This window comes from Cnephaeus nilssonii, assembly GCF_951640355.1.
Source record: "Cnephaeus nilssonii genome assembly, chromosome: 23".
Classification (NCBI taxonomy): Eukaryota; Metazoa; Chordata; class Mammalia; order Chiroptera; family Vespertilionidae; genus Cnephaeus; species Cnephaeus nilssonii.
The window spans coordinates 15,518,062-15,530,129 of NC_137094.1; the positions used below are offsets into that span (position 1 = coordinate 15,518,062).

At 55.5% G+C, this 12,068-nt stretch overlaps 1 protein-coding gene across 5 annotated transcripts in view; it reads left to right on the top strand.

The window, feature by feature from the left end:
• Nucleotides 1-12,068, top strand: part of PCNX2 (pecanex 2) — a 62,017-nt gene that overhangs the window by 4,566 nt on the left and 45,383 nt on the right. For 4 of the 5 annotated variants that reach the window (XM_079763557.1, XM_079763560.1, XM_079763559.1 and 1 more), the window contains exons 2-8: nt 2,532-2,737; nt 3,146-3,266; nt 4,659-4,695; nt 5,218-6,504; nt 7,623-7,758; nt 7,886-8,031; nt 10,297-10,390. In XM_079763557.1, the coding sequence (XP_079619683.1) occupies nt 2,532-2,737; nt 3,146-3,266; nt 4,659-4,695; nt 5,218-6,504; nt 7,623-7,758; nt 7,886-8,031; nt 10,297-10,390 (2,027 nt within the window). The remainder of the gene's footprint in view (nt 1-2,531; nt 2,738-3,145; nt 3,267-4,658; nt 4,696-5,217; nt 6,505-7,622; nt 7,759-7,885; nt 8,032-10,296; nt 10,391-12,068) is intronic. The other variant, XM_079763558.1, reaches the window with a different exon arrangement.

Here is a 12,068-nt window from a genome sequence, read left to right on the forward strand (position 1 = left end):
CCCAACCTGAGGATCGAGTCCGAAACCCAGGCATGTGCCCTGACCGGGAATCGAACCATCACCTGGTTCATAAGTAGATGCTCAGCCGCTGAGCCACGCTGGTCAGGCCGGGTTTTGTATATTCTGGCCACCCCTCCTTCCGCTCCCACTTCCAACAAGCAAGGTGCCTTTGCGTGAAGTATGGTGAGTGATGGGCAGGTGGCCTTCCCCCAAAGGCACTCTTCCTGGCTCGGACTTGGGGACTGGACGTCAGCCCCCACTTAACCCCATCCCCTGGGGGCCTCTGAGGGGGGGCAGCTGGCCTGGCCCCCAGGAGTGTGGTTCCTTTGCTTCCTGCTGGGCATGCTGCTGATCCTCAAAGGGCACCTCACGTTGGTACTCATCTTCTTCCTAAGAAAGGCCTTGGCGCCCTCGCCGGTGTGGCTCAATGGGTAGAGCGACAGCCTGCGGACTGAAGGGTCCCAGGTTCGATTCCCAGTCAAGGGCACATGCCCGGGTTGCGGGCTCGATCCCCAGTGTGGGGCGTGCAGGGGGCAGCCGGTCCATGATTCCCTCTCATCGCGGATGTTCCTATCTCTCTCTCTCCCCCTCTCCCTTCCTCTCTGACATCGATTTAAAAAAAATAAATTTATATATTTAACCCTTTGCACTCGCTTGCTTTTTTCTCGATTCCTTTATTCTACCCGGGATTTAATTTTTTAAATACCCCAGATTTTACAAAGCGCAGCAGTAGAATAAAAAACTGGAGTTTCTTTTCATACAAACTTATTTATTTGGATTTTTTTGTATTTCAAATGATTGATACATTCAATACAATTCGACCTACGAGCTGCTGCCGATGCTAACCGTGTCGAGTCACACTCGACATCCGAGTGCAAAAGATTAAATAAAAGAGAGAGAGAGAGAGAGGGGGGCCTTTTCTGCCATCCAAGGATGTGGTCTGTACTCTCCTTCCCCGAACTCGCGTTCTGCTCCTCCCGCCTCTGGGGGCCACCTTTATTCTCACCTTGAGATGCAGCGTCCTTTGCAGTTTCTCAGTCATTCACTTGGCTGTCTGAACTTCCTGCCTCCCGCCCTGCCCCGCCTGAAACAGTGGGGTTTGCGGGAAGAGGCTGCAGGCTGCTCCCTGCCCCGCCTCCCCTGGCCCTGCAGACCCGGGCCGCCCACAGCCCTTTTATTTGTCAGTTTGAAGTAGGATACTCCTCTCTGGTCCCCCGCGGAAGCGGTTTCTTCTCACTGGGGCACCGTGCTATTTATAGCCAGTCCTCGGGGAGCCAGTGCTGATCGCTCCAGGCTGCTCAGGAGATGGAGAGGCATACCATCAGTTATTAATAAGCCTGAAGTGGTGTAAAGGCGTGCAGTCACGTGGAAAACAGTATGGCGGGTCCTCAAAAAATTAAACAAGCCCGGCCGGCGTGGCTCAGTGGTTGAGCGTTGACCTAGGAACCAGGAGGTCAGGGTTCGATTCCCGGTCCGGGCACAGGCCCGGGTTTCGGGCTCCATCCCCGGTGTGGGGCGTGCAGGAGGCAGCCGATCCGTGATTCTCTCTCATCATGGATGTTTCTTTCTCTCTCTCCCTCTCCCTTCTTCTCTGAAATCAATAAAAATAAATTTTTAAAAAATTAAACAGAATTACCATAGGACTCAGCAGTTTTACATCAGATTATATATTTTTAAAAAGTTGAAAGCAGAGTCTTGTGGAATCAACCCAAATGTCTATTGACCGATGAATGGATAAGCAAAATGCGGACATACGCACAGTGCAATATTGTTCAGTCTTTTTTTATATATATATTAAACATATTTTTATTGATTTCAATGCAGCATGGACTGTGTCAGAACCTGAGGAACAAGAAAGACTTTTTAAAAAGACAAAAAGGCGGGGGGCCCTGGCCGGTTTGGCTTATTGGATAGAGCGTCGGCCTGTGGACTGAAGGGTCCCAGGTTCGATTCTGGTCAAGGGCACATGCCCAGGTTGCGGGCTTGATCCCTAGTAGGGGGCTGAGGCAGCCAATCAATGGTTCTCTCTCATCATTGATGTTTCTATCTCCCTCTCCCTCTCCCTCTCCCTCTCCCTTCCTCTCTGAAATCAATAAAATATATTAAAAAAAAAAAAAAAAAAAAAAAAAAGACGAGCCCTAACCGGTTTGGCTCAGTGGATAGAGTGTCGGCCTGCGGACTCAAGGGTCCCGGGTTCGATTCCGGTCAAGGGCATGTGCCTTGGTTGCTGGCACATCCGCAGTGGGGGGTGTGCAGGAGGCAGCTGATCGATGTTTCTCTTTCATCGGTGTTTCTAACTCTCTCTCCCTCTCCCTTCCTCTCTGTAAAAAATAAATAAAATACATTAAAAAAAAAAAAAGACGAAAGGGTAGCAGCTCTTTGTCCTCAGGGATTGCAGATGGAAAAGGGATAAGAATGGTCATTGGACATCTTGTCCCATTTATGCTCCATAAATAGTCCAGAAATGCCTTCAGGTTCAAAAGAAAGGTGGTCCTATAAGCACGTGACCTTCTCCTTTCTTCTCTCCGTAGGCTCTTCCTCCCAACGCCATCGCTGTATTTCTTTACTGCAGTTCAGTGACTCTGTTCTTCGCAATAATCAAACTGGTCAGCTATCGCCTTCACCTCATGTTCGATAAAGGAGAAGCCATTCAGCGGAGGCCCTCCAGAAAGAAAGAGAGGCCCAGCAAACACACAGAGTCCAGCAGCGAACACACACCGAGCCACAAAGCCCCGAGGTAGCACGGCTGACTCATGCGTCGGCTCATCCTTTAAATGTTTTCATTTGGATTAAAATATTTGTGGATTTCAGAGAGGAAGGGAGAGGGAGAGAGAGCTAGAAACATCAGTGATGAGAGAGAATCACGGATCGGCTGCCTCCTGCACACCCCACACTGGGGATCGAGCCTGCAACCCGGGCATGTGCCCTGACCAGGAATCGAACCGTGACCCCCTAGTTCAGAGGTCGACGCTCACCCACTGAGCCACACCAGCCGGGCACACGTCTTATTTTACGTACATTAATTTGCATACAATGATGATGACGGAATGGGGTCTCGGAGAAAAGTGGTCTGGGGACCAGTCCCGAACGTGTCCCGGTTCTGCTGGCTAACTTCCCTGCTCTTGTGTCTCTCCTGTCGGATTAGCAGTAACCAGCTGGCTGGCGATGGCAAGAAGGGAGAGGCCGATCGGAACGGCTGCACGCCCCCCCTGCACCGCGGCTCCCAAGGGCGGGACTCCAGCTCCCACCGCTCCTCCGGGCTGCCGGTGAGTGTCGGCGTCCCGCGGCCCTTCCCCGGTGCCGGGGTGCGGAGCCCAGCTGGACGGGGCGTGTGCACTGTGACTGAGCTTGCGTGCACCTCGCTGTCCATCCTGGCCCTGGTGCTTGTGGAGCGAGGAGGTGGCCTAGGGCCGTGCCTGGACCATAGGAGAGACACCCGGTCGTGTGTTGCAAACAGCCACCTGCCCGGCCAGCCACTCTGGCTGAAAGAATCCATGGCAGACCTTCCCTGCCTTCTCCTGGAGTCCGCTCCGCCTCTCCTCCTTTTTTTCTTTTTTTATAATATATTTTTACTGATTTCAGGGAGGAAGGGAGAGGGAGAGAGAGAGAGAAACATCAATGAGGAGAGAGAATCATTGACTGGCTGCCTCCTGCACGCCCCCTACTGGGGATCGAGCCTGTAATCCGGGCCTGTGCCCTTGACTGGAATCGAACCTGGGACCCTTCAGTCCGCAGGCAGACGCTATCCACTGAACCACACCAGCTAGGGCTCCGCGTCTCCACCTTAATCCACCCCTATCTGTTAGAAGGTCAATAAATCACCCTTTTTAAAAAAAGTATGTTTTTATTGATTTCAGAGAGAGAGAGAGAAACATCAATGATGAGAGAGAATCATTGATTGGCTGCCCCCTGCACAGCCCTTACTTGGGATCGAGCCTGCAACCCGGACATGTGTCCCCACCAGCAATTGAACCGTGACCTCCTGGTTCATAGGTCGATGCTCAACCACTGAGCCAGGCATAAATCACCCCTTTTCTAGATTAATTTTATTGGGCTGTAGTCACTATAGTATAAAGTAGGAAATTATTTCTTCTCCGTATGCTACATTCTTTATTTCTTTAAGAGAAAACTCGAATTTTTTAAAATTATTTTTTTATTTTTATTGATTTCAGAGAGGTAGGGAGAGGGAGTGAGAGATAGAAACATCAACGACGAGAGAGAATCATGACCGGCTGCCTCCTGCACGCCCCACACTGGGGATCCAGCCCGCAACCCCGGGCACGTGCCCTGACTGGGAATCGAACCAGGGACCCTTCAGTCCGCAGGCAGACGCTCTATCCACTGAGCCACACCGGCCAGGGCCTATGCTGCATTCCTGCACGCACCTCCTCCCTGCTGGTTTACAGTCCCGGGATGACGGAAGGGCCGTTCCTAGGAGAACTCCCCTTTATCGTAGATGGCAGCGGTCTTGGGCGGATGTCTCCATGCCGATGATTTTGCATTTTTTTTCTGCTGCCCATCTTATTGGAAGCGTGAGCAGCATGGCGACGGGATCGTCTCTTCCCCGCACGTCACTGAGCAGGGCAGCGGCCGCGGACTGCCGGGAAGTGGGCGGAGAGCTGAGTCATGTATGGGTTTTCCTTCTCTCGTTTATTTAGGAGCTGCCTGCACGGGAAACAGCGGAAGACCTCAAAGGTAGAGTGTCTGTGGTCACCATTTAATGTTTCCTCACCGCATGACCCTCCGCGAAGGGAAAAATAATCCGTGAAAGAGAATCCCAGTGAAGTCGTTGACAATGCGAGCTCTGCCTAAGACTGCATAGTTATAGTTTTATTTCTTTTACTCTTCATTTAAAAAAAAAAAGCATATTTTATTGATTTCTTACAGAGAGGAAGGGAGAGGGATAGAGAGTTAGAAACATCGATGAGAGAGAAACATCGATCAGCTGCCTCCTGCACACCTCCTACTGGGGATGTGCCCGCAACCAAGGTACATGCCCTTGACCGGAATCGAACCTGGGACCCTCCAGTCCGCAGGCCGATGCTCTATCCACGGAGCCAAACCGGTCAGGGCACGAAGGTGACATTTTTCAAATAAGCATCCATTCGCTTTGGCGCTGGTGCTGTTTTCAGCTTTGTTATTATGAGGTCTTGGCCTGGGCCATGCTCCATGCGTTTCCAGTGCTAATAAAGTTGCTGCTGTTGTTGTTGATGGCAGGTGTCATTCTGGCAGAAGACCAACCTGTGGCACCGGCGGCACCCGCCCCACCCGTCATCCAAACGGACAGCTCCCCTCCTTCTAGAGCCTCCGTGCCGGGAGCCGGGACCCTGCCGGCCGGCCCGGCGAAGCCCGGCGTGGCAGGAAAGGACGACAGAGGGAGGGGCGGAGGGGGCAGGCGGCAGCCCCCTCTCCGCCACCGGTCGGAGGGCGGCCTGGAGGAGAAGGGCCCCCCGAGGAAGCGGCCGCACCTGTCCGCCTCCCACTCGGACCTGCTGGGAACGGGCGTCTCTTTCCAGCCGTGGGGGACCGAGGATTCCGTCCGGACCCCCGAGCCCGGGAGTGATGCCCCGGGCTCCGCCGGGGAGCGGCTGCCGAGCCGGTCACCCCAGGAGAGCCTGAGCCGCAGCTGGCCGCAGTGTCACACGGGCGTCCCCCACCCCGGGCAGCCGCCGGAGGACCCCTCCCGCCAGGCAGCCCCGCCCCTGAACCTGCGAGGGGACGTCTCCGAGGGCGAGGTGGCCGTGACCCTGATGGACACCTCTCAGCCCGGAGACCCGCTGAGTCTGCACGAGCCCATTAAGATCGTCATCACCATGAGCAGCGCCCGGGGCTCCGCGACGGACCTGGAGAGCCCGCTCCACCTGCAGGTGGTCGGCCCCGAGGGGACCGGCCTGCCGTCCGGAGCCCAGCCCGCCACCCCAGGGCGGGCCAGCCCCCCAAACCTGGAGCAGAGAATCCCCGTCATCACCCTCGAGCTGCCCGAGGACGGGGGAGGAGCCGTCGTGTGTCCCGAAGGCGGGGACCAGAGGGCGCCCGAGGGGTGGGTGGTGGAGGCCCCCGCTGCCCAGCGCCCTGGCCGTGAGTCTGGGGACCAGGGAAACGCCACGGAGGCCCGCCGTCCTCCTCCGGGACACCCCTGGGACGCGGCGCCCCCGCTCCCACCCGCCGTGGCCCCCGAGGGCGCGCGGGGAAGGGCCGGCCAGGCCAGCCTCGCCCCGTCGTCGTGTCAGAGCGGCCAGGAGAAGCGGCACGCCCGGGTGCTGAGCGTGGACAGCGGCACCGAGGTCCTCCTGAGCAGGGGCCCCGCGGACGTCGGTCACGAGAAGGAGAGGGCGATGCCCACGTCCAAGTCCGACCTGGAGGCGAAGGAAGGGCAGACTCCCAACGAGTCCAACTTCCTGGAGTTTGTCTCCCTGTTGGAATCCATCAGCACCGCCAAGGTGGGGGCGCCCGGCCGGAGGCGTGGCCCTGCCGAGCCGGGCAAGGACGGCGGGCTGCCTGGAGGTGAGTCACCCCGGGTTACCCCTGGGCGATCCGGGGAAGGCGGGGTCTCTCCGTGTGGCCTGCCTCTGTGATTTGGTGTTGCACGCGGTGGGGCTGCCACTGGGCACTGGTATTTGCCGGAGGTGCCAGCCCTGAGCGGCTGCTCCTCACCAGCACCTGCCTCACGAAGGGACTGAGTCTCCGGTAGCTTGAAAGCTTCGGCTTGGAGAAGGAGTGAGGAGAAGAGATGGATGCGTTTTTCAAAGGGGGAATGGGACCTCGCTCCGGAATGGCCAGGCTGGTTTGGGTGGTGTGTGGCGTCCGATGCTGTCCACTTGTGCCTAACGGACCGGAGTGGGTGATGCTCAGCCGGGGAAGCCAGGGTCCCCCGAGCGATGTCAAGGGCGTCCCTGCGTCCGCACGGGAAGTCGATGTGCTTGGCGATGTCTAATGCCTCCAACACGTACGCACTGCTGTTCTCAAATATGTTTCGGTATTTACCTCGTCAACCAAAAATGTATTTTTTAAATATATTTTTTTATTGATTTTTTTACAGAGAGGAAGGGAGAGGGATAGAGAGTTAGAAACATCGATTCAGCTGCCTCCTGCACACTCCCCACTGGGGATGTGCCTGCAACCAAGGTACATGCCCTTGACCGGAATCGAACCCGGGACCCTTCAGTCCACAGGCCGACGCTCTATCCACTGAGCCAAACCAGCCAGGGCCCAAAAATGTATTTATGAAAGATTTCTTTTTTTTTATTATTTCTTTTTTTATATGTTTTATTGATTTTTTACAGAGAGGAAGGGAGAGGGATAGAGAGTTAGAAATATCGATGAGAGAGAAACATCGATCAGCTGCCTCCTGCACACCCCCTACTGGGGATGTGCCCGCAACCAAGGTTACGTGCCCTTGACCGGAATCAAACCCGGGAGCCTTCAGTCAGCAGGCCGACACTCTATCCACTGAGCCACACCAGCCAGGGCCCAAAAACATATTTAAACGCGCTCTGAATTCACAGGAGCCATTCAGAGGTCCTCTCTACCCTTGTTTCGGTTTGGGCAAACTCCTTTCCCAATGCTTTCGCGTTCATTTCCCGGTTCCATCTCGCATGAACACGTAAAGCCATGCTTTGCAGATAACGGCTCCCAGGAGAGGAAGAACGAGATCCTGGAACGTGGACGCAACGCCAAGCACGGGAAACCGGACGTGCAAAGTCAGGAGCCCGCGAGCCCCAGCCCCGCGCGCACGGAGCCTGCCAAGGTGGCGGCCCTGTAAGGACAGCGGGCTTGCCTGGCTTCGCCCCGGGGGCCCGGGAGAGGCAGCCTGGCTCCCTGGCTTTGCCGAGGAGGCGGCGGCGCCCCGGTCCTACCAGTGTTTGAACCTTGCGTGTGTGTTAAGTTTCCAGGGCAACAGACAGAGACAGATCATCTACAGGGTCACGTCCCAGCAAGACAGCTCTGTCTTGCAAGTCATCAGCGGGCCCGAAACGTCCGCGCAGGAGGAGATCTCCATGGACGCCATGCACGTCTTCATCGACGGACACGGTGAGCCTTCGGAGCGGAGCGCGTCCCCCCATGAGGAGGGAGGGGCGGGCGGGCGGCTTCTGTGGGAGCCCGCGTGGTCCCTTGGCCTGAGCGCTCGGCTTGGGAACAGGGAAACGTCGTCCTACACGATGGTTCGCGTAGAAGGTTCTTGGAACAGGGCGCACGCCCTCCCGCCCCAGGGCCTCTGCATTCACCGTGTCCCCGCACCCACCAGGCGCTGTTCACCCTTCAGATCTCACGTCCAAAGAGAGTTCCCCAGGCAAACCTTTCCTGAACGCCCCAGACCTGGTCGGGTCCTGCTTCGTGTTCCCCGAACACCCTCTTCTCATCTCCCTTGGGTCCTCTTACAGCCTGTAATTCTTCATCGACTGACAGTCATGCGATTGAGGGCATTTCCCCCCTCAGCGGTGAACTCCAGGAAGGCAGTGGCCAGGACCTAGTCAATTCATATGGATACATGTTGGAAATGTGACCTTGGTATATTTTGGTGCCTTGCTATAAAGAGGATTTAACATGGGAGGAAGGAAGGAAGGAAGGAAAGGAAGGAAGGAAGGAAGGAAGGAAGGAAGGAAGGAAGGAAGGAAGGAAGGAAGGAAGGAAGGAGAGGAAGGAAGGAAGGAGAGGAGAGGAGAGGAGAGGAGAGGAAAGGAGAGAGGGAGGAAGGGAAGATGAAAGGAAGGAAGGAAGAAAGGAAGGAAGGGGGAGAGGGAGGGAGGGGGAGAGTGAGGGCGAAAGGAAGAGAGGGAGGAAGGAAGGGAAGATGGAAGGAAGGAAGGGAGGAAGGGAGGGAAAGGGGGAGGGAAGGAGGGAGGAAGGAAGGGAAGATGGAAGGAAGGAAGGAAGGAAGGAAGGAAGGAAGGAAGGAAGGAAGGAAGGAAGGAAGGGAGGGAGGGAGGGAGGGAAAGGGGGAGGGAAGGAGGGAGGGAGGGAGGGTCACTGGGTGACAAGTTCAAAGTTCTGTAGCTCCAGTTTTTTCAAGGATGGGCCCTGCCTTAGGTCTCCTGTAGATCAATGAATGCTCGTAATTGACTCTCATAAGGATCCCGGCTTGAATAATAGATAACCTGGCCGGCGTGGCTCAGGGGTAGAGCATCGACCTATGAACCAGGAGGTCATGGTTTGATTCCCGGTCTCTCCCTCCCTCTCCCTTCCTCTCTGAAAAATAAAATAAAAATCATCATCATCATCATCATCCTCATCCTCATCACTCACGGTGCCTGATCTCCGGAGCAGCGGTTTACAGTTCGAGGTGCTTGGCCTCTGAGAAGGGCCCGGGGCTGGCGCAGCGCCAGGCAAACGACACAGGCATTTGCCCTCCCGTCCCAGCCCCGAGGGCGGCGGCTGTCACGGCGAACGTTCCTCTTGGTGGGAGGACCCCTCACGTGGCCGTCCAGCGCTCCCGTCTGCACTCCAGCTGCTCCCGACAAAGTTAATCATATCCCCGCGTCACCGGGAGAAGGAACCCCGAAACCTCTTCTGGGGAGAGACCCTTTACAAAGCGAGCTGGTTTGCACACCCCGATACCCTGACCCTCTTTAGCAGACTCAGTGAACGGCACATTAATTCCCCCTCTTGCTTCTCGTCACCGGGCAGGCAGTGGCCCTGCGCAGCTGCAAACACGAAGGTAGGGACGTCCCGCGTGGCCCGCCAGTCAAAGCCACACGCTCAATGAGCCTCTTCTTGCACATGATCCAAAAAAACACCAAGTTCCAGCATGCACAGAACATACTGTCACACGGAGAGAACATATAAAAAAACGCACGATGAGAATATATAAAAGTGGATTAAGAGATGGTACAAATGAATCCAAAGCAAGTGATAAGGAACTGGAGTCAAATCTGTCTAAGCATCATCATCAGAGAAGTATGAGATGGATTAACTTCCACATTCTATGGAGAAATGCGAGGAGTGGACCTAGATTGCCAATTAAAAAAAAAAAGTGTTTATTGATTTTAGAGAGAAAGGAAGGGAGAGGGAGAGAAACGTTGATGTGAGAGAGCAACATCAATCTGGCTGCCTCCTGCACGCCTCCTCCTGGGGACCGAGCCCACCACCCGGGCATGTGCCCTTGACCCGGAATTGGACCTGCGACCTTTTGGTGTAACGGGATGGCGCTCAACCACCTGAGCCACACGGGCCAGGGCGCAGTTTTTATCCCAGCAGTTCCACGCGCGTCCCCTCTAACTTGAAAACGGTATAAGCGGAAACGGTCACATACAGATCGCTGCGGAACGTTCTTTGCCGACATGTTGTGTGTTTTTACAGGAGAAATTAGATCCTGCTACTTAAAGTCTGGGCATCAGAAAGACGGCCCCGCCCAGCACCAGCCACCAAGCCACGAGGGTTTCTCTCCCGCCGGGTGAGTGCGCTCTGTGCTCAGGGTTGCAAGCGGCCGCGTGGCGGCTTCTGACCGTAGCTGAGGCGAGGCTGTGGATGTGCGTGGCCACTGGTAGGTGTCCACGTGTGGGTTTCGTGTGAAAAGAAAAAGAAAATCTGGCCCGGCCCTGGCATGGCCCAGCGGTTGAGTGTCAACCTGTGAACCAGGAGGTCACGGTTCAATTCCCCGTCAGGGCACATGCGCGGGTTGAGGTTAGCTGGCAGGGCAGGGACTCAAGTTCCCTATGACCTTGGAGAGCAGAGACCCTGATCTCAGGCAGGTGGGAGCCCTTCGGAGCATGCTCACGAGTCACTTTCTGGGGTTTTAAGGTGGTTAAGCACCTTCTGTCCTCCCTGCTCACTGGTGTTCCAGCGTTTTGGCCTCTACAGCATTTTTACTAGTGCAGTAGGCACTTTAATATTATATCCCTGGACCTGGCTGGTGTGGCTCAGTGGATAGAGCGTCGGCCTGCGGACTGAAGGGTCCCGGGTTCGATTCCCGGTCAGGGCACATGCCCGGTTTGCGGGCTCCATCCCTAGTGTGGGGCGTGCAGGAGGCAGCGGATCCATGAGTCTCTCTCATCATTGATGTTTCTGTCTCTCCCTCTCCCTTCCTCTCTGAAAGCAATGAAAAGTTATATTTAAAAAAAAAAGAAAAAGATGACCATGAGCGGTTGGGGCGTTCCTGCGGCCCCCATGCCGTGCCCTCTCCTCTGAGTGTCGGTGGCTGTGCTCAGCGCCTCCCCCTGCAGTCCTCGCTTTGTTTTCTCACAGCTTCCAGGCTCCGTTTTCACCCTGGCAGGAGGCGTGAGGGTGGGAGGTGTTCAACGCTCATTCTGGGTAGACTTGTGTCCTCTGAGTCCCCTCCTCTGCCCCCCTGGGAAGAAGCCCGGACGCAGTGGGGTTCAGCGCTGGTGGTCACAGCCCCGGCGGCCACTTGGTGGCGCCCAGACCCCGTGCTGACGGCCCTGCCCGGCTCCCCCTCTGCCGTTCCTTTATCTCAAACGCACAGATGAGTGTTGCTGTCCTAGGAAAGAAGAGCTGTTTGCAGACTTTAAAACAAGAATCCCTGTTAAAAGTCTAAATAACAGGCCGGAGTTTTCAAAAGGGGGCTGCTTTATTGAGATGCCCTACACCAGGCGTCCTCAAACTACGGCCCGCGGGCCACATGCGGGTGTTTTTGCCGTTTTGTTTTTTTACTTCAAAATAAGATATGTGCAGTGTGCATAGGAATTTGTTCATAGTTTTTTTTAAACTATAGTCCGGCCCTCCCACGGTCTGAGGGACAGTGAACTGGCCCCCTGTTTAAAAAGTTTGTGAGGAACCCTGATCTAAAGCTTTAATGGGGGAGAATGAGCAGCAAAGAGGTACAAATAAAAGAAGACAGAGAGCCGGCTGGCGTGGCTCAGGGGTTGAGCGTCGACCTAGGAACCTGGAGGTCAGGGTTCGATTCTGGTCAAGGGCACATGCCCGGGTTGCAGGCTCCATCCCCAGTGCGGGGCGTGCAGGAGGCAGCAGATTTATGATTCTTTCTCATTAGTGATGTTTCTCTCTCCCTGTCCCTTCCTCTCTGACATCAATAAAAATATATTTAAAAAAAACAGAGAGCGTGAAGGCTGTCACCTTGACGGTCCTGGGGGCTCACACACCCCGACAGCCCG